The sequence below is a fragment of the Acipenser ruthenus genome, chromosome 3 (assembly GCF_902713425.1).
Source record: "Acipenser ruthenus chromosome 3, fAciRut3.2 maternal haplotype, whole genome shotgun sequence".
Lineage (NCBI taxonomy): Eukaryota > Metazoa > Chordata > Actinopteri > Acipenseriformes > Acipenseridae > Acipenser > Acipenser ruthenus.
The window spans coordinates 94,454,692-94,476,971 of NC_081191.1; the positions used below are offsets into that span (position 1 = coordinate 94,454,692).

General features: G+C 38.3%; 1 protein-coding gene across 5 annotated transcripts in view; it reads left to right on the plus strand.

Annotated features, from left to right (window-relative positions):
- The window catches only part of LOC117394847 (dipeptidyl aminopeptidase-like protein 6), a 261,273-nt gene that overhangs the window by 135,145 nt on the left and 103,848 nt on the right, over positions 1-22,280 (plus strand). Inside the window, exon 1 of one of the 5 annotated variants that reach the window (XM_033993495.3) lies at positions 15,292-16,116. The exons of the other annotated variants lie outside the window; for them this stretch is intronic. Within the exon in view, the coding sequence (XP_033849386.3) occupies positions 16,063-16,116 (54 nt within the window). The 5' untranslated portion in view covers positions 15,292-16,062. Of the gene's footprint in view, positions 1-15,291; positions 16,117-22,280 lie in introns of those variants that run through there. 5 annotated transcript variants of the gene reach the window in all.

Sequence of the window (22,280 nt, forward strand, 5' to 3'; positions counted from 1 at the left end):
TCAAAACAATTAACAAATGAAGCTAAACAATTAAACAAAGTGAAGGCTTTTCAGCCTGTGACCCTCTGGGAGATGTAGTCCTTTTCTCCCCAGGACTACACTTTCTCACTAATATATATATATATATATATATATATATATATATATATATATATATATATATATACACAGTACTGTGCGAAAGTTTTAGGCAGGTGTGAAAAAATGCTGTAAAGTAAGAATGCTTTCAAAAATAGACATGTTAATAGATTATATTTATCAATTAACTAAATGCAAAGTGAGTGAACAGAAGAAAAATCTAAATCAAATCCATATTTGGTGTGAAAACCCTTTGCCTTCAAAACAGCATCAATTCTTCTAGGTACACTTGCACAAAGTCAGGGATTTTGTAGGCATATAGTCAGGTGTATGATTAAACAATTATACCAACAGGTGCTAATGATCATCAATTCAATATGTAGGTTGAAACACAATCATTAACTGAAACAGAAACAGCTGTGTAGGAGGAATAAAACTGGGTGAGGAACAGCCAAATTCAACTAACAAGGTGAGGTTGCTGAAGACAGTTTACTGTCAAAAGTCATACACCATGGCAAGACTGAGCACAGCAACAAGACACAAGGTAGTTATACTGCATCAGCAAGGTCTCTCCCAGGCAGAAATTTCAAGGCAGACAGGGGTTTCCAAATGTGCTGTCCAAGCTCTTTTGAAGAAGCACAAAGAAACGGGCAACGTTGAGGACCTTAGACGCAGTGGTCGGCCAAGGAAACTTACTGCAGCAGGTGAAAGACACATCATGCTTAGTTCCCTTCGCAATCGGAAGATGTCCAGCAGTGCCATCAGCTCAGAATTGGCAGAAAACAGTGGGACCCTGGTACACCCATCTACTGTCCGGAGAAGTCTGGTCAGAAGTGGCCTTCATGGAAGACTTGCGGCCAAAAAGCCATACCTCCGACGTGGAAACAAGGCCAAGCGACTCAACTATGCACGAAAACACAGGAACTGGGGTGCAGAAAAATGGCAGCAGGTGCTCTGGACTGATGAGTCAAAATTTGAAATATTTGGCTGTAGCAGAAGGCAGTTTGTTCGCCGAAGGGCTGGAGAGCGGTACACGAATGAGTGTCTGCAGGCAACAGTGAAGCATGGTGGAGGTTCCTTGCAAGTTTGGGGCTGCATTTCTGCAAATGGAGTTGGGGATTTGGTCAGAATTAATGGTCTCCTCAATGCTGAGAAGTACAGGCAGATACTTATCCATAATGCAATACCATCAGGGAGGCATCTGATTGGCGCCAAATTTATTCTGCAGCATGACAATGACCCCAAACATACAGCGAAAGTCATTAAGAACTATCTTCAGCGTAAAGAAGAACAAGGAGTCCTGGAAGTGATGGTATGGCCCCCACAGAGCCCTGATCTCAACATCATCGAGTCTGTCTGGGATTACATGAAGAGAGAGAAGCAACTGAGGCTGCCTAAATCCACAGAAGAACTGTGGTTAGTTCTCCAAGATGTTTGGGCCAACCTACCTGCCGAGTTCCTTCAAAAACTGTGTGCAAGTGTACCTAGAAGAATTGATGCTGTTTTGAAGGCAAAGGGTGGTCACACCAAATATGGATTTGATTTAGATTTTTCTTCTGTTCACTCACTTTGCATGTAGTTAATTGATAAATATAATCTATTAACATGTCTATTTTTGAAAGCATTCTTACTTTACAGCATTTTTTCACACCTGCCTAAAACTTTCGCACAGTACTGTGTATATATATATATATATATATATATATATATATATATATTAGTGAGAAAGTGTAGTCCTGGGGAGAAAAGGACTACATCTCCCAGAGGGTCACAGGCTGAAAAGCCTTCACTTTGTTTAATTGTTTAGCTTCATTTGTTAATTGTTTTGATTAGTAATGATCCCCTGCACCTGGCTATCATTGTAAATTAGAGCCAGGTGCAGGGTATTTAAAGAAAGCAGCCAGTTTGTGTGGGGCTGCTGTGTGGAGAGCCCACTTCACACCTGCCTAAAACTTTTGCTTAGTACTGTGTGTGTAATATATATATATATATATATATATATATATATATATATATATATATATATATATATATATATATATATATATAATTATGGTGCGGGCCACCAAGTGAATAGTCTTAACTTAAATGATCCTTGCTGACAGATTTTTCCATTCAGACAATTTTTCATAAGCAAGTAATTCAGAAAGATGTATTTATTTTGCGTTAGTGAATCAGTGAATCAAACTAACACATCTGTTGAATTGATTCACTAAACTGAATGAATCAAATTAATTGAGTCAGTAAAAGGAATCAAAATGCACATCACTAGTTTTCAGACCAGAAAAAGAGGTTTAAATAGCATGCATATCAGTGGTTAAAGCCTGGTGTCCAAAAAAACTAATTATCGTTCACTTTAATGTGCACAATACATACGGTGTGAATGAAGCTCATCTCATTATTCAGAGCGGGGTGCCTCATTTAAATACATTATCATGCATTACCATACAAATCACATATTCATTGTGATTACTATAGTATGGCACAATAAAATGAGCGTGCACCAAAATATGCTCACTATTACACACGATAATGAATAAAATTGCAACAGTAAATACGGAAATCATTAATGCACACAGTAATTGCAGTTATCGTGCACCATAAAGTTTACAGCCTTTTTGTGAATTAGGCCCTATATATTGAATGGCGAAAGCTATGACTAAAAATATTGCTAAACAACATACCTATAATAAAGTATTAAATTCCATTCTTATTTTTTTCCCCTTGAGAAAAGTTTTATTGAGCTCCAAAAAGCTGTTTCATAACCTTTACTAGTGCATGTCACTGGGGATCCATGCAGGAGTGATTGATTGTATAAAGAAAGACAGTACTAATCTGTCTGCATGTGTTCCTTTCCAACATGATTGAGAACAAAATTTGAATGCTGAAGTACTACATACTTTATAAACAGAAATATGTAATGGGACTACCGTACAGGGAAGTGGTGGAATACAGCCTCCGGTAGCTGGGGGGGGGGGGGGGACGGGCAATCTTCATTACTACCACACCGTTAGAGTGTAACAAATAAATAATTTGTAAGTCAACATGTTAGACTGTGGAGGAGCCTGTCAGTGCGAGTACTGTAGATTAAGTTTTTAAGTGCAGCATTAACTTTGTAATCAGCTTGTTTTTGCAAAGTGGAGGCTCTGTTAATTCTGAGACTCTTTCTGAATGAAGATTCTGGCGGTCACTTTTCAGCAACGACAAAATACCAGAATAAATAAAAATAGAGTCAACTGTGCCTGTTACATAAATTACAAAACCCCTTTCCAATGGCATTTTAATTTAAAAACTAGCAGCTCTAGAGATTTGAAGTTAAACACATCTTACTGTAAGATGTGTTTAAATTATAATTTTAAAAAAGCCTGCCATAGTCTGTAGCGCTTTAACATTTAAAGCTGTCTTTGCACTATTCCAATCCATCATCCTTTCACTGGACACTCTCATTTTTTATTATGTGTTTTTAAACATTTTTTTAATGCTGTTCCTTGATTGGTTATTTGGCATTCTACTAAGTAATAGTAAGGCGTAGTATGGAAATAGAAATTCCTATTCCTGCATAGCATTTGATCTCTAGTAAGCTCTAGTAAGTTATGCATACACAGTCCTTATTGTATAATACCTGCAGTTTACTATAAATGTGGATGCATTTAGCACCGTGTATGCTGACCTTAGTGATTCAACAATAACAAGGACAGGTTCAAAAATACATTTTATGTGATCCACAGTCATACTTTTGAAATAAAAACAACTTACAGTACTCCATGTATTCAAATCTTAAAAGACAGACACATAAACATTATGCAGTCTCTAAAAAATGCTGTGTTGCTATAAAGTCTGGAACAAGTAACTCCTGGTATCTGTTGCTGCAAAAACCTGTGAGACCTTAAATGCCACAGATGTTTAATGAATAGAGTTCTTGTAGGACTTTGTGACACGTCTGCTCATTAGAGAGTAGGATGTTTAACATCTCGGTAATCCCCCCGGTGTTCGTCTGCTCCCATCAGAGGGAGTTTTTGCCTCAATTAAATTTGCATAACTGTCCTAAGACATGCTGCTGGTGCTGGAAGATAGATTTTGTGAGGCACCCACAGTGTGATAATCAATACTGGAGCCATCAAGTGTCCTGTCATTGTTCCTTTCGGTTTTAGACAAGCTCTCCTTTACATCTTATCCTTTTTTGTTTTTATACTGCTTACCACAGTGTTGCATGTAGAAATAATATGGAAGTAGATGATGGTGTGCTTGAAGGTATTGAATAAACTACAGCATTGCTGGCCTATTCCAATGCTGTACTGTAAGAGTAAGGGATTGTAGCAGAGTACTACAGTAATGGCAGCACAGAGATGTAGCCTTTATATCCAATTTCACACATCTGTATAAATTATCTATTATGGACAAAACTACAATAAAGATTCTGTTATTTTTTAATTTGCTCTTAAATGTTTATGCCTTTAACAGGGGAGATTTGTGCTGACTATCTGGTGTATGCATGGTTTTGCAGGAAGAGGGCAGCAGCCTTGTAAGATCCGCCTGTCAGTCATGGTGATGGCAAGGAGAGGTGGGGAAGAGGGTGTGTTGGCTTTCCCTCTCTCTGAGTGGCTAAGAGGCGGGCCTTGGGGGATTGCTCGGCCCATAAGAACTGAGCTTGGTTGTGCATTCGGGAGGCCGGAGAGAGGATACCCAGTGATGCTGGCGGAAGATGTCAGTGTAAAGAAAGAGCAGGCAAGCACGGCTGAGGGAGACAGACTGCCTTAAAAGAAACTAAAAAGTAAAATAAATAATTCCGTACACGAGGGGGCATGTGTAGTTATACGGGCTACCCCAGTGTATAGAAATACTGTAGCTGAGCATAGGTCGGAGGCCCATACTGACCGGCTTAGCAGCAGTGAGGGCATTGCGTAAGCAGCACTTTTTGTTTTGTAGTTTTATTACTGTGTTTTATTTTCCCTTTTCATTTCGCCTTTTGTCATTTATTATTTTGAACACCTGTGAGTGTGCCAGCTTTTAACTATTACCAGTATTGGTATTGCTGTGGTCCTGTGTACCGTTGCCGGTACTCAGGCCATGGACAACAGCGCCCTCTACAGGCTAAAAGGAAAAACCCATCTAAAATAATAAAACTGGGCACCAGTGCGGTGTTTTCAAATAAAACCTCTGTCTCCTGTGTGTGTCAGCGAATTGCCCACCACCCTTCCACAGCCTTTTAAATGGCAATAGAAGGTCATTTAATTCCCCCACATACATAAGCTTTTTTTTTTACTGCTGCCTTCAGCTGACCTTTGCAAAGGAAGGGCATGCTCCATGAAAATACTCAAGAATATCTAGTTAGTAAAGTATTTATTGTCTCACACTACTAAAGGTTTCCCAATACCTCAGGTTTTTTGTTAATAAAAAATAACTGCAGTACTTTGTGTAATACAGTATCTGAGGACATGTTTGGTTACATGAAAAAGTGAATAAAATAGTATTAAACAAAGGTGAAAAAACAGTGTTACCAGTCACCTGAACAGGACAACCAGTGCTGTAACCAGCTAGAGTCCCTTTGTGACAGGGACTGGCAGAGGCTCAGTGAGAAGCAGACCCCTGTCTTCAGTGAACATCGGTACACTGCTCCTCTGTAATTCACATTTCACATTACTTGTATTGTCTTTTTGGTTAACTGCTGTGAAACCACTGGTTCACGGGAGAATACCACCTATCAGTACCTCTCATAAACAATCTTTCTGCAATAAATGTGATTTTGGATGTGTGATTATATCTGATTGATATTCTCCATCCACAAGCTGCACTCTCTCTCCTTTCCAGTGTGTGAGCCCAGATCTATTTGGAAATTATATGCTTGATTAATTTCAACTGATTGCTAACCGCATCATTTTAAAAAGATACACCGATGTAGTTGACAGCATTGAAAAACAACCTGAATTTTGCTAAGAGCTTTGCCATTGACAGCATAAGTTTAATCCATTGAAAGCCGAAAAAAGGAAAATAATATATTCTTTAGAGTAAATAAACTTCTGGAAAAGGAAAGCATGTTTCTATGAACATGTGCCATTTATTTTAGTAGGGCAGTACTGCTCTTGCTGTTCTTTGAAATTGTACACAGCTTGACAGTTTATGCAAATGTTCCCAAACAAAAAAGTACACTGCACCATTGAACCTCAATATGAAATGAACATGGGGGAAAAAAATGAAGCGACTTGGGTGAAAAACAACTGTTTTATTAGCACTTTTACCAACCAAGCATAATCACAACTTTCTTTTGAACAAAACCGAATATGGAACACTGAAGATAACTATTTACAATGTTACATGCTCAGGCCCTGTCCCACTCTGTAAAGCAGTTCCTGTCTGGCACAAACACAATAGATAAACCTCTCTATCTCTCGCTCTCATGCTGTCTGTTTCCATGCATGCAGTTCTCTAGCACCCTATCTCGCATTGAGCTACGTGAGCTCAACTTGACCGTTTATGCAAATGTTTCCAAACAAAAATAGTACATCAAATAGAATACATATAATGCAGTTTGAAGGTCACTTCTTTTTAAGTGCTGTACATGGATTGCAAAACTGTGGATTATCATAATGGTTTTAAAAGGCTACACTGTTCATGGGTACTAAATGTACAGTATCTCCTTAAAAGATATTGTAAAAGCAATTCCCTTTTTTACTTTATTTAAAAACCAAAAAAGTTCAAAGGAAACACTGATGTGTAGGAAATGGTTATCTCTCCATAATAATTAAATCAAAGTGTGCTTGTATTTTTTTGTGCTTGCAAAAAAATACAGTACAAATACAGTTAGTTGTCACGGAAACCCTGCTTTGAAAGAATGAGCAGCATTGGCAAGTGTCCCTTTATATAAAACACAGTACAAATACAATTAGTTGTCACGGAAACCCTGCTTTTAAAGAATGAGCAGCATTGGTAAATGTCCCTTTATATAAAATTAGCATAGTAGGGGAGTGCAAGTTGGTTTAACAGCCGTTCAAATCAATAGCTTTGAACAGTTTTAAAAGATCATATGGCATATGTGCAACTTAACCTAATTGACTCTGAATTCACACATGTCCTGATAAAACTAACATTGGTTTATGTACTGTATCCTAACCTCCATTTCATTGTGATACCTTTGCAATTGACATTAGAGTGTGCCACATTTACTGGCTGAGGAGTGATATTTTGCTATGTTGTTGAACATGTTACAAGCAGAGCCCGCGGACCATATGCTGTGATATAGATCTGAAAAACACGAGACGGCTCTCAGTGCAGAGAATTCAGCCGCAGTGGTTTAGGAATTGAGGGCTTTACAAGAGACACTTTTTTTGTCTTAAAGCTGCAGCAACCCTCAGTATGTTCACCAGAAGAGGGAGTTGGTTTTATACATTCCCACATCGTTTAACCTGCTGTGCACTTTATCAGTCTATATCAGAAAGCTGGGACACAGGTGTCCCCCATTATGCCACCCTGTGATGCAAACAATGATGCTTCTTCTGCTGCTACCAATATATATTCATGCAGCAATTATTATGACGCGTACATGTGTGAGTATAAACCACTTTAATATCCCTACATTATATTAGTATTAGTTATTGGGTGCTAAAACTTTGTATTTGCCCCTTTCCCTGATTTTAGACTAAAGCAAGACATATTTTGATCGCTATCCCTACTCCTCAATAATGCATGTCAGTGAATCTGTATAAAAGTAGATTTCTACTATTAGCATTTTTTGAGTTTTTCAAAAGAAATTGCTGAAACATATAATTGTAACTATTTCTTGTAACTTGTTTTCCTCATCCGCAAAAGCAAAACTTTTGCTACAAAAGATTTCCTATAATTTGTTTTCAAGAAATTTCTAGAAATTATAAATTTCCATTGGGGTATGTAAATATATATATATATATATATATATATATATATATATATATATATATATATATATATATATATATTAGGGATGTGCATTTGGTACATTTTTATGAATGTTTAAATACTATGCAGGTGTCAGCGTTTAAACATTTAAACCATATCTACATACACACACACACACACACACACACTCTTTATATTACATTCTGATGTATACTGACAGACCTGGTTAGTATTTCCGAATCACATCAGCCATTGTTCTCCCATACTGGTATGGAAAAAGTATTCTTTAACATTAACAGCTTCTCCTGAATATAAAGTCACTGGGCTTTTTTGACCAGGGAAATCAACAAAGAGCAGTCCACAAGACTACAAATACAATATTTATTATTATAGCATCTTGGAAGGTTTCCTTTAAAATCCACCTATGACTGTCCCATTTTAGAAAGTGTTTCGGTCAGTACAGAGGTACAAGCAGTTTGCAATTGCATAGCAGTAATGCAACATGAAAAGAATGCCATCAGGAGGGATTGCAGGCTGGTGTATAGCTTGACAAAAGCAATCACAGGTTTGAAATGCAGTAACCACACTTTCTGTTCCCCATTTGTTTTCCCGTTGCATTTCCCTAAAATTGGGATATATAACTTACAGGGTTTTTTTGTAGCTGAAAAGAATGATGCACAGAAATTGAGGTTTATCAGTTGTCTTTCTCTTTGAAAATGTAACAGGGGGAGGCTGGGCACGACCCTTTTTACAGGATGTTCATCTGTGTGTTACTAAAGCATCACTTTATGACCTACTTTATTTCCCTGATCTATGGTGTTTTCAATACAGGCTTATCTAATATTACTGCACATACAGCAGTGTGGAGGGGGTTCCAAGCAGCTCTGTGTTTTTTTTTTTTTTTTTTATTGAATTCACCTTCAAAAATAGCACCGTGTTTGCAGTAGAAAGCTTTGTTGGATGCTAAGCAAGTTTTATGTCACAATATATCTATCAAGATCTTTTGATTCCATTTCACCCTGTTCATCAATGTTTTAAACTCTTCACTGCAGTGGTAGCATTCATGCAAGAAGATAAGGTAATGGAGAGTGACAGGCCTCAATAGGATGCTGTTTTAAGGGCCTGTAATCAAGTTGACGAGACAGTGTTGTAACATTGGGTTGGTATCTGAAGGACATTGCTTTTATTCCCAGTGCATTGTATGCAAGCCATGTGATGGTGTTACAGCAGTGTACCCTGGGATCATAGAATCATTTACCATAAAAATGTGGCCTGACCTTAATTACTGGAGGACACTGTGCATATTACAATAAGAGCATGCCTTAGAAGTGTAGCAGAAATGCCAGATTAATTAACACCTCATTTTAATTAACTAAATTTGTTTTTAAATGTTTTATTTCCAAAAAATGCATGGCACCACTGTGACAAAGAGCACACCACACCACTGTGACAAAGAGCACACCACTGTGACAAAGAGCACACCACACCACTGTATCAAAGAACACACCACTGTGACAGAGCACACCACACCACTGTGACAAAGGGCACACCACACCACTGTGACAAAGAGCACATCACACCACTGTGACAAAGAGCACACCACTGTGACAAAAAGCACACCACACCACTGTGACAAAGAGCACACCACACCACCGTGACAAAGAGCACACCACTGTGACAAAGAGTACACCACACCACTGTGACAAAGAGTACACCACACCACTGTGACAAAGAGCACACCACACCACTGTGACAATGAGCACATCACACCACTGTGACAAAGAGCACACCACTGAAATGGAAACCACATGCTACCCATGTACCGTCAATGCAGAATGACTGGATAGGTGTTTGCTGTTCATTTTACCATCATTACAGCAATAGATTACCTATGTGTGTTTTATCATTAGCGGTCCTGTTTATAGTCATGAGAAGCTTATAATCATTTGCCTTTTGTTCTCTTCAAGCTTCATGCTTATTTTTAATGAAATTCTAAATATAGAAATATTTCAATGCAACATTATAGATTAAGTATAATTTCTAAAGCTACCAGTCTGCCAGTAACATACATCCCCACCATAGCAGTGCATTTAAAATTAGACCTACAGTATGATGAAAACGTTGATGACCATGACCTATATCGACAGTATGTACGGAATCCTACAGAGTAAGAATGAGCAATGAAGGGGCATATTCTCAAAGGACTTGCACGCTTCGTAAGGGTATTTCCACGTCACGTGTCAAGAAGGGTTTACGCAGGGTCAGAGCTGCTAGTCGCATGCTGGAATGAGAGCGAGAAAAGCACGCACACATCTGGAGCATAGATTAAAAGTAGGCGTGGTTTAGCTAAAAATAGGAGCTCCCACAGATACACGGAAGATATTCGCATTCTGAAACGGCAAAAAACGAGGAGACACCACGCTAAACTACTCGGCCTGAGAGCAGAAGTAAGGGGCATGTAGGAGCTTCAGCCTAGTGGCCAGGAGTAGTAAACACAGCTGAAGACAACCACAATTATGATTAAAACACAAACGCTATGTGAAATAGTTGTTAGTAATAATAATAATAATAATAATAATAATAATAATAATAATAATAAATGATTAACTTTGGTGTTATCTGTTGATTTATTTTATAGCAATGTACCTGTTTACTTCTGTTTTAAATGTTTCAAACGCTATTGACTTTGGCATTTGTTTTTCAAAACTAGCAAGAAAAAAAAGTCCTCCAGTGAAGCTGCTGCAGCTGCCTACTGAATGTGATCAAGCCCTATACTTCACAGGGGTAATTTTGTTTTTCTCCAGGTAAAGCCAGCCATCATCATATTACAATCCAACATGCTATATTTGTCACTGAGCTAAGGGCTAATTACAAAACTAAGGGGTGTTATTATTTACAACTGCAAATATGTTTGCTTAACTGTAAACATATTGTTTTTTTTTTTTCACTGGAGAGTTGCATTTATCTTCACATAATGGTGCAAAAGTACTATGATACAAGACTACAAGATTTCTTAGCTGGAAGAAGCCACTTGTTCTGTATTCAAACGTTGCCATTGTGTGAAATCAACAGAATATTTTGGGAGTGTTATGTTAACTAAAATTAAATATATCACATTCAATTTAAGATGTTACAAAATAGTGCTGGGTTTGTTTTTTGTGGGAGTTTTCTAGCTTTGCTGATACAATACTGTAAAATCCTCCAAAATGTATATTGATTTGTGTATTTAACCTACTTTCACTTATTCTGCATACTTTCCGCAAAGTATTATTTTTTTGGCCAGACTTATGTTTGTTATTGAAAGGAAATTTTCTTTTGATCTTTAAAACAAATGTTATGGCTCAAATTATAATTGGCATGTTAAATACTGTTAGTTGTGTGAGAAATGCTAGTGAACGCAAACTCCGGCCACCTTTACTTGGCCATTCAGAGGAGTGTCTTTGTTCAAGCCATATTTGCATTCCAGAGTCAGCGGTGCGGCAATTCCCACCCACAGCCAGCTACGCAGCACAGATTTCTTGAGAATAGACCCGAAATGATTATTCTCCAGATACATGCAACAATGCATGACAAACAGACAGATGGATGAACAGACACCTCGATATACATTTCAAGAATCTGAGATTCTCAATAACAGACTTCATAAAGTCAATACATTTTATGAAAATTGGGTAAGAGGTTTTCAGATATATGCAAACGTGAGTGTGACATACTGTGCAGATGCTTGGCCCGGCAGACACCTGCAGAATCTGATATTCTCAATAACTTATGCTAAATAATGTTCATGCCGAGTTTCATGATCATTGGATAAGAGATTCTACATGTATATGCAAAAATATGTATATACTTACGAACTTACAGCTGTTGAGCAATGCTTGCAACATGATTGGGTTACAGCTGAGTGAAAATCTGACAATAATCGAGCAAGGTGCAATAAATATTGCCTGGATCTGATGGTGCAGTTTTTAATGGTTGCTCAAAATACCAATGAAGTCCCTCGTGTATTTGTTTTGAGCCAACTCAAGTTCTTCAATCAGCATGTTTACATGGATCATGAGATCATTTAAACATAGACATTAATATGAATGCAAAGAAAAATATAGTATTGCCTGAATAGCAGTATAAGTTTGCTTTAAGGTTGTTTTAGGAGGATAATAATAATAATAATAATAATAATAATAATAATAATAATAATAATAATAATAATAATAATAATAATAATAATAATAATAATAATAATGCATGTGGTAATTTTAAAGTATATATCATATTAATGCAGGTATTGATATATTTGAATTGGCAAGATACTGCATACCTGAAGACATTGTTGGATTTCTTCCAGAAATATAAGGAAAAAAATTGCATTTGCTTCTTGGCTGATGGGATTACTAAAAGAAGGCACAGAATGGCATCTGGAGATTTTTTAGCTAATTTGTTAATTTATTTACGAATATTTGGCATACTTGAGAGTGAAATATTACAAAGTAGCATAATTTATTTTAAAAAGCTGTATATTACATGTGTGTCACAGTATCCTCTATTTTTTTTTTCCTCTGAGCTTGTCTGTGTATATATGTATTTATTTTGTCAGTCTTAAGCTTTTCATAAATTGCCTGAAATTGTTGCCTTCATTAAAATATATGTGTAACAAGTTTCTATCTAGTTTCAAAATGCTCCAAAAATGTCTGTGAAAATAACCCTGAAGCATCTAAAAAAAACAACAGTATGGCCCCAATTCGCAAGAGAGCTTGAGCCAACTTACAATACACATAGGGGCTGATGTAAGGATACGTGCAAAGTGATTTGCGGCTGCAAAACATCCATATTACAGCCATAATCAGCATTTTGCATGCACAAATTGTGTTTAGCAGCTGTAAAGTGGGACTTTAGCGGGCACTAAAAACGTGGCATATGTAAAGAATGGTTTTCACCTGCCGTTCTGCACCCATTATCAAATTAGCACTTTGCCATCATTAATCAGTTTTAAATGATATTGAAATGTATTCATTATGGGGTCTGGAATAAAAACTGTAATGAGATGTAAGGATTTTGCCTTGCAATTGGGCAATTGCTGACCCTTCAAAAACTTTGCACTTCATCTTACAAGGTGCAAACCATTGTAGAAGCAAGTAATTAAGAGATGTATAAAAGCACACACCTTCAGAGACCTGTCATTGGCCACAGGATGACTGCTGTGGTTGTTGAGGACAGGCAGAAAAACCTTCGGAGGAGAAGGGCAAGACGGAGAAGACCTTGCATATTCAAACCCAGGGTCACTTTGTTTGGGATGCCGGAGGATGCGGTGGTAAGGTGTTATCATCTCACTCTGCAGGTCATCCTAGACCTAATAGCTGAATTTCACCTTTTCATCACCTGGTTGACTGTCCTCCTGGTAACACCGACAGCATTGACTTTCTCCGCTATAGAGGACCATATGGCCTCTTTGGTAGCATAACTGATGTTGGCTGAGGCTTTTCCAAATAACTCAATTTCATTCTGAGTGACCTCAGCTGTAAGGATTTTTATTTTAATTTCTGTGCGCCAAGAGGACTTTGCTGCCCTTTCTCTTACACATTTCTGGTTTGATTTTTGTGCTCCACAAATCTCATACAGCACCTGCTGCTCTCTGTACTAACTCACCTCTGGGCTGTAAGTGCGGCTGCTAAATAGCCCGATGCACAGGCGGCGCTCATTGCGACCCTCATTATCATGATTGCAGCTCATTATTTGTGCGTGCTGAGTAATTTGCATTGCTCTTAAGGTTACATAGGCTGCAGAGTAAAACAATGGCCTGGCCTCTAGCCAATTTGAATTTTGGAGCTGCAGTTGTTTGCACTATGCCTATCCTTACATCAGCCCCATTGAATCCAATTCTGCTACAAAGTGACTTCACAAGACTTGCAGTTTTTGTGATAAGACATCCCATCTATTTTCTGAGCAGGGTCTTAAATTTTAGCATTCAAACTTAAGCCTGATTTGTTTTGAGATATAAGTGGTTTTCAAAGGAAGTGGTTGGGTACCTGGAAGCACTGTCATTTTTTTTATCCGATGCATTTGAAATACCTTCAGTGCTGATTTAAAGTAAACAGGTTTCCACCGATCTGAATGACACAGATCCATCACTGTATACTTTTTTTGTCATATATATATATGACAAAAAAATACCACAGAGGAATTGAAAATAATCATTTATAAGTAACAAATACTACCGTAATATATGTTTTTAAGAAAACTGAATTATCTCTTTTATGCTACTCCTGAGCAATGACCATTTATAACCTTGCTCGATAATGCACATCTTGGGATTTTATTTGGTGACTCCTCATCATTCGTGACATAAAACAGATCCGATTCCAAGTAGTAACCTCTGTGTCAGATTAAAAATGCGTGAAACATCTCCTTAAACTAACAAATATCTGTTGAAACCATGCCAAGCTTTGACCCCCTGCCCCTTTCCAGCAAAGCTGACCCTACGCTCAATTACTTATGTAAAGGACATGCCATGCATTTGAACCTGTCAATAACGGTTCCTTGACTGTTCCTTTATATAATGGAGCACTGGCAGCCAGGAGGAATTTTAACAGGAGAAAGGTTTATTGTGATGAGTTTACTGAAAGCTTCATTTAAGTTGTATATTTATTACAGTAAGGAAACTCAACATAAAAGGACTCACCCAAAGCCAATCAGCAATTACCCTGTCAGAGCTGTTGCATGCAATAAAATGGCATGCCTCTGTTTACTTACTAATACCTTATATATTGTTTGTTCAAATCAGGGCTGATAAATCTTTTGATTTAGAGGCCAGGTATCCTATTTAAGGATGTTAGTGGTTTTGAAAAAAAAAACAAAAGAAAACGTCTTTAGTAGAATGTACAGTCAAAAAAGGTTTAATCTGGTAAATACCTTTTTTTCCTTTTGTTTTTTTGCTGCTATTTAGTCATCTTTTTGTAATTAGTAAACTAAACCTAGTTACAGTCTGACATTTTACAGTAGATTTAATTTGTTTGTGATTTTCTGGCTCTTTGAGGGCGTGCTGCTTATCATCGTGGCTCTTTTAGTGAGATAGATAGACAGCCCTAGTTTAAATCAAGCAAGAATTACAAGCTTAAAACAACTGCGACTGGTTAAATTCCCTTTGGGATTCGGTGTTGCCAAAGAAAATAACCTTCAAACAGCGTTTAGTTTACTGCAGTACACTGCACTAAAATGCTTTTTGGGGGGCACATTAAACCACATTGAAAGCATATACTATCATTTTATGAACAATGCCTCTAAAAAATACCGTTGCGCTGATGTTCTCAGCATTCTCTGATGCCCGGCGCTCATGTTCTCCATACAGTCTGCTTTTCTTTTTCGTGTGATGAAACGGAGAATGTCTTATTGCTAAATTATTCAAAACAGTTGTCAAAATCGTGTTACTGTGAAAAGAATGTGACAGCCATTGTTTAGAAATTGGTTTCACAGAGCGATAAAATAAATTAATTTACACTGAGGAAAATGGCAAAATCGCGCGCTGCAGTCCCAGGCGACATTACACTCTTGACCCCTTGCTAGTGACACACAAGACTCTTCTGCAACATAGAATTACCTATACGGGGCTAGGGCTATAAAGGAGTGATACTTTCACAGTCATTTCTTATCGACTTTCTACTCCAAGCCACCCCCACACCCCCGCAACCCTGCAAAAAAAAGAAAAAAAAGATAGGTACACGTGAACAAGAAGGGCTTCGGAGTCTTTTCTTACTGCTTTTGCTGGGGGTTGGTGCATGCTCAGTGCACAGAAAGGTGGGTGTGGAAGGGGACAAACCTCAGTCGTTTCCAAGCTCAGCTGCTCCCCGATGTTGGTTGCCAGGCAGTTATCACCGTGGCTTTGACGATTGCAGCGACTGTTGCTCTAAATCAGAAATCCAGCATCCATCCCTCTCCTCACTTCGTCTTCGCAGATTAAAGTCTTCAGTATTATGTGCATTTCCTGTCTCCGTCTCTCTGTCTTTCAACGCCGTTTCCACTGAATGCCTATTGCTTGCGACTCGTTGCTGGCTCCTGTCTTCTTGTACAACACCTGAAATTTGTTTGGCTATCAGCGGTGGAGTAAACACTGTATTGTAGGTGAACATGACCACAGCAAAGGAGAACGCACCAGCAAAAACAGCGCATCAGCAAGAGCAGGTATCGCTGTTGTTTTATTTCATTTCAGTTTAAATGTATGATTTTGCATGTTGTGCACGGCAGGTAATTTAATCTGACAGAGGACAATGTGTATGCACTCTTTTTGACCGGAAGTACACAGTTGCAGTTAATATTTCTACCTCGTTTTATGAACGATATCAATGCATCCCTCTTGCTTACTTAAGACAACCTCTAAGTACTGCCATTAATAGTATCATGTATTAATATCATTTAATTATGGTGTGGGCACACGAGAAGTCGTAGAAGAGGCAGTGAGCGTGGGCATTACGAAGTAACGTTGCTCAGCCACCAATACGTTAAAGTCACCTCTTAAATTTATTGGACAGGAGGCTCTGTATTCGCTGTCAAATGTGTGGTTACCCGACAAGCTAAACACACTGCTGTATTGCATTACGTGCAGTTATATTTATGACTTGTATAATGAAGGTTCGCATTGGAGGTAAAGTTATAAATGATACATTTGAGGAAGCCTTGGGGCGTCTGATTGCATTCATGTCATATACTCACTGTGGAGTAAAATAGCTCCCATGACATTGTTATCCATTCTTTAGGAGACGATTTATGTATTACGATGGCTGCTACACACATCAGACTCAGCGACACTGCATTACTTTCAAGAATGTGCGCGAAGCAAATGTTTACAAAGGACTTTACCTTACCTAGATACTGCAAAAAAGGTCTGTAAAGGTCCTTGCGTGTTATGTTATTGAAACATTTTATAACGCACTGTAAAGTAGCCCGTGCTGATTCTATATGTGTGTGTGTGTGTGTGTGTGTGTGTGTGTGTGTGTGTGCATGTGTGTGAGTGCTACCTAAAACAACAGTAACAATTAATATGGACAGTCAACATGTTTTTTTTTTAATTAAAAAAGTAGACCACAACAAATACAAGGTTTTTTTTTGTAAATAAATAAATATAACATTTTATAAGGACAATTGTGCATTTTTATAGCATACTGTAAGCTGCAATATAACGTTTTATTTGAGGTACAGAAATGTGTAGTTTTGCACAAAGAAATTAGAAAAGAAAAATATTCACTCATGCATTGGACCTGGTATATCCCTTGATATGAAACCATCCACCCATGCATTGGACCTGGTATATCCCTTGATATGAAACCATCCACCCATGCATTGGACCTGGTATAACCCTTGATATGAAACCATCCACCCATGCATTGGACCTGGTATATCCCTTGATATGAAACCATCCACCCATGCATTGGACCTGGTATATCCCTTGATATGAAACCATCCACCCATGCATTGGACCTGGTATATCCCTTGATATGAAACCATCCACCCATGCATTGGACCTGGTATAACCCTTGATATGAAACCATCCACCCATGCATTGGACCTGGTATATCCCTTGATATGAAACCATCCACCCATGCATTGGACCTGGTATATCCCTTGATATGAAACCATCCACCCATGCATTGGACCTGGTATATCCCTTGATATGAAACCATCCACCCATGCATTGGACCTGGTATAACCCTTGATATGAAACCATCCACCCATGCATTGGACCTGGTATAACCCTTGATATGAAACCATCCACCCATGCATTGGACCTGGTATAACCCTTGATATGAAACCATCCACCCATGCATTGGACCTGGTATATCCCTTGATATGAAACCATCCACCCATGCATTGGACCTGGTATATCCCTTGATATGACAGAACTAGAAAAGACAGGCAATAGAAAGTACTTTTGAAAGGGTACCTACATATATAACATGGATTTTAATATACGATATCAAAATGTGTAATTTTATTTCTGCAATGCCTGCTATTAATTTGGTTTTGCTGAGCATGAGTTCAACATTAGATCTCATTTTTTGAAATGGCAACATTGTTACGCTACCTTTTCAAGTTCCGCTGGTATTCACAGGTACCTGTCTTCTTTTGCAGATTGAAAGCTTTTGAATTGTTTTGTGAGTTTGGAGTTCAGTAAAATATCTTTACAGATTGATTAATGAGTGATCAGTTTCAGACAGCAAAAATACCACCCGTTGCATCTTAGAGACAACTAAGATTGCTGTCTGTAATCTCGATGAAATTGAAAAGAGAGAGTGCAGTGGCTGGCGGCACTGGATTGCTATTTTATTATATTGTTTTATTTATTTATTTTTTCTTTCAAATCAGCTGCTTTTGTCAGAAAGGATGGTGAATATCCATTTCTCCTTCATCCCTGAGGATAAAATTCCTGTTTGATTCAAAGGCTTTTCCAGTTGCACAGTTAGCAGACACTCACAATCTCCTTTGTATTCATTTAACTGGGAATGAGGTCACAGAGGACACAGCAGGCAGAGACAGTGTTGCTGTTGCTCGAAGCCAGCTTGATATATCTGTTTCAGCTTTAGGTTTGAATGGCAGTTTCCATAGAACTTTTTTTTGTCAGTGCCTAGGCAAGCAGTACAACAAGTTCAGCACTGCCAATCTGGACAGATCCATCAACCCAGTTACTAAAACCCTGGCACAGAGAAGAGTTCAGCGCTGCCAATCTGGACAGCTCCAGCAAACCAGTTACTAAAACCCTGGCACAGAGAAGAGTTCAGCACTGCCAATCTGGACAGCTCCAGCAACCCAGTTACTAAAACCGTGGCACAGAGAAGAGTTCAGTACTACCAATCTGGACAGCTCCAGCAACTCAGTTACTAAAACCCTGGCACAGAGAAGAGCTGGCAATTTGCTTGAAGTGGCAATACATGTCTGTGAATTAGACCATAGCTCTGTTTTGCTAATGCACAAGATGGGAGATGAAATGCTCAGAGCACACAAAATAAAATGTTACCGGAAATATATAAATGTCTTTAAGGTTGTTGGAATCAAATACATGCTACCCTGTAGTATAACAATCTCATGCAAGCCTCAGGAAGGCAATATACAGATTTTTATTTTGTCCTTTTTAAAAGTTTGATTTAGGTGAGATGGGAATGTTTTTGTCATTTTGATGTGTAGGAGCGCTCTTGTGTTAATAAGACATGTTCAAAATGTAGTAGACCCCAAATTTTCCTCAATTCCATTTAGATCAGTATAAGTCTGAAGAAAGGGTACAAACTCAGCATCGATGTTATCTAGAGCAGTTTAAACAGAATTTGAATTAACATTATTTTTTACAAAATGTAATGAAAAGTAAAAAAAGCACAGTCTATTCTAGCATTTGTCTACATTGTACTTGGGATGTTGAACTATGTTCTCTTAAGTGTAGTTATGGCCTATTAAACCTGACCATTTCAATAAGCTATTCATCAGTCCAGGAATGGATCATTGTTATCTTATGACCTCATTTCAATTTGTGACTAATTCAAATACATACTGTATGTGATTCATCTGTGAACTATGGGGGATCCTAACACTAAAATGGTATATTAGTGCAGCCTATAGTTAGGCTTTTCTAAAGAAAAAACAACTTAACTTTGTAATCTCGATATTACCATTCCGTTATCTCGTGATCACAAACTCATTTATCTCAAGATCTCGATATTACCATTCTGTTATCTCGTGATCACAAACTCATTTATCTCAAGATCTCGATATTACCATTCCGTTATCTCGTGATCACAAACTCATTTATCTCAGGATCTCGATATTACCATTCCGTTATCTCATGATCACAAGATCATTTATCTCAGGATCTCAATATTACCATTCTGTTATCTTGTGATCACAAACTCATTTATCTCAGGATCTCGATATTACAATTCTGTTATCTTGTGATCACAAACTCATTTATCTCAGGATCTCGATATTACCATTCTGTTATCTTGTGATCACAAACTCATTTATCTCAGGATCTCGATATTACCATTCCATTATCTTGTGATCACAAACTCAATTTTCTCAGGATCTCAATATTACCATTCCGTTATCTCGTGATCACAAACTCATTTATCTCAAGATCTCGATATTACCATTCTGTTATCTCGTGATCACAAACTCATTTATCTCAAGATCTCGATATTACCATTCCGTTATCTCGTGATCACAAACTCATTTATCTCAGGATCTCGATATTACCATTCCGTTATCTCATGATCACAAGATCATTTATCTCAGGATCTCAATATTACCATTCTGTTATCTCGTGATCACAAACTCATTTATCTCTGGATCTCGATATTACCATTCTGTTATCTTGTGATCACAAACTCATTTATCTCAGGATTTCAATATTACCATTCTGCTATCTTGTGATCACAAACTCATTTATCTCAGGATCTCGATATTACCATTCTGTTATCTTGTGATCACAAACTCATTTATCTCAGGATCTCGATATTACCATTCTGTTATCTTGTGATCACAAACTAAATTTTCTCAGGATCTCGATGTTACCATTCTGTTATCTTGTGATCACAAACTCATTTATCTCAGGATCTCAATATTACCATTCCATTATCTTGTGATCACAAACTCAATTTTCTCAGGATCTCAATATTACCATTCTGTTATCTCGTGATCACAAACTCATTTATCGCAGGATCTCGATATTACCATTCTGTTATCTTGTGATCACAAACTCAATTATCTCAGGATCTCAATATTACCATTCTGTTATCTCGTGATCACAAACTCATTTATCCCAGGATCTCGATATTACCATTCCGTTATCTCGTGATCACAAGCTCATGTATCTCATAACTTTCGTTTTCCTGTGCAGGGCTCCTAGTCCACCACAGGACTGACACCTTTATGGCTTAACAATTGTAATAGTGAAGAGAATCATAGAACATGCATTTTAAATGATCATTGCTTGAAATAAGACTGCAGTTTGTTATATACTGCTGAAATGCTGAATATTTGAATGGAGAGATCAAAGAGTTAATGTACAGCATTTTCTCCCAGTATTACAAGTAACTTAAAAAGGAATTGTTTAGCAGTTCACTTTTTTGTAGTTCTTAAATTATGAATATTAAAGCAACAGCTGCATGTAACATATGGGATATGGTGTACTATACTGCTTATCATTCAGGTACTTGCTATGTGGTACAGTTGAGTTGAATAATGATGTGCACTGCTGTTCTATAGGAAACACAATGCAGTTGCATAAATATAGTACTTCTCATGTGGTTGGCCTCTATGGGCCCTATTAAAAACATATAAAGGACTGTTTAAAGGACATTTTATATTAAGGACTGGTTTATTTTAAGCACATTTTGATTAATTAAATCAAATTTGCAGATCATGAAACCAGTTTTAAAAAGTAAAATAATTATTTTCAAATTTTTGAAAGCACTGTTTATCCTAAGATAATGTTTATAAACAGTCCTTCAAAAACAATCCATTACGTTTAGTGAATAGGGCTTTGTATTTCATTAATAAAAACACTTCACTGATTGGTTTAATAGGGTTAGCAGCAGGGTTGGCCGTGCTCTGGAGTGGTTCCGGTAGCTCAGCTCCAGCTCTAGACTGGCTCCAGAGCCGATGGAGACCCCCTGCTCCAGCTCCAGGCTGGCTCCAGAGCTACTGGAGACCCCCTGCTCCAGCTCCAGGCTGGCTCCAGAGCTGCTGGAGACCCCCTGCTCCAGCTCCAGGCTGTCTCCAGAGCTGATGGAGACCCCCTGCTCCAGCTCCAGAGCTGATGGCGACCCCCTGCTCCAGCTCCAGGCTGGCTCCAGAGCTGATAGAGACCCCCTGCTCCAGCTCCAGAGCTGATGGCGACCCCCTGCTCCAGCTCCAGGCTGGCTCCAGAGCTGATGGAGACCCCCTGCTCCAGCTCCAGAGCTGATGGCGACCCCCTGCTCCAGCTCCAGGCTGTCTCCAGAGCTGATGGAGACCCCCTGCTCCAGCTCCAGGCTGTCTCCACAGCTGATGGAGACCCCCTGCTCCAGCTCCAGGCTGGCTCCAGAGCTGATAGAGACCCCCTGCTCCAGCTCCAGGCTGTCTCCAGCAGCCCCTGCTCCAACTCTAGTGACTATCATACTTCCTATTTAATTATTTTAATTATTATTGTTCAATTGGGTCTGCAGCCCGCAAAGTGGGGAGCGGATACTAAAATCAAGCTTTAATTTCACACTCCACAATGCAAACTAAGTAGGGTTTGGAGGTCATTGTCAAACAGGTAGATTAAGGCATATAAAAGGATCGTGGGAAACATTTGACTTTTGACCTCCAGGTCAAGGTCATAG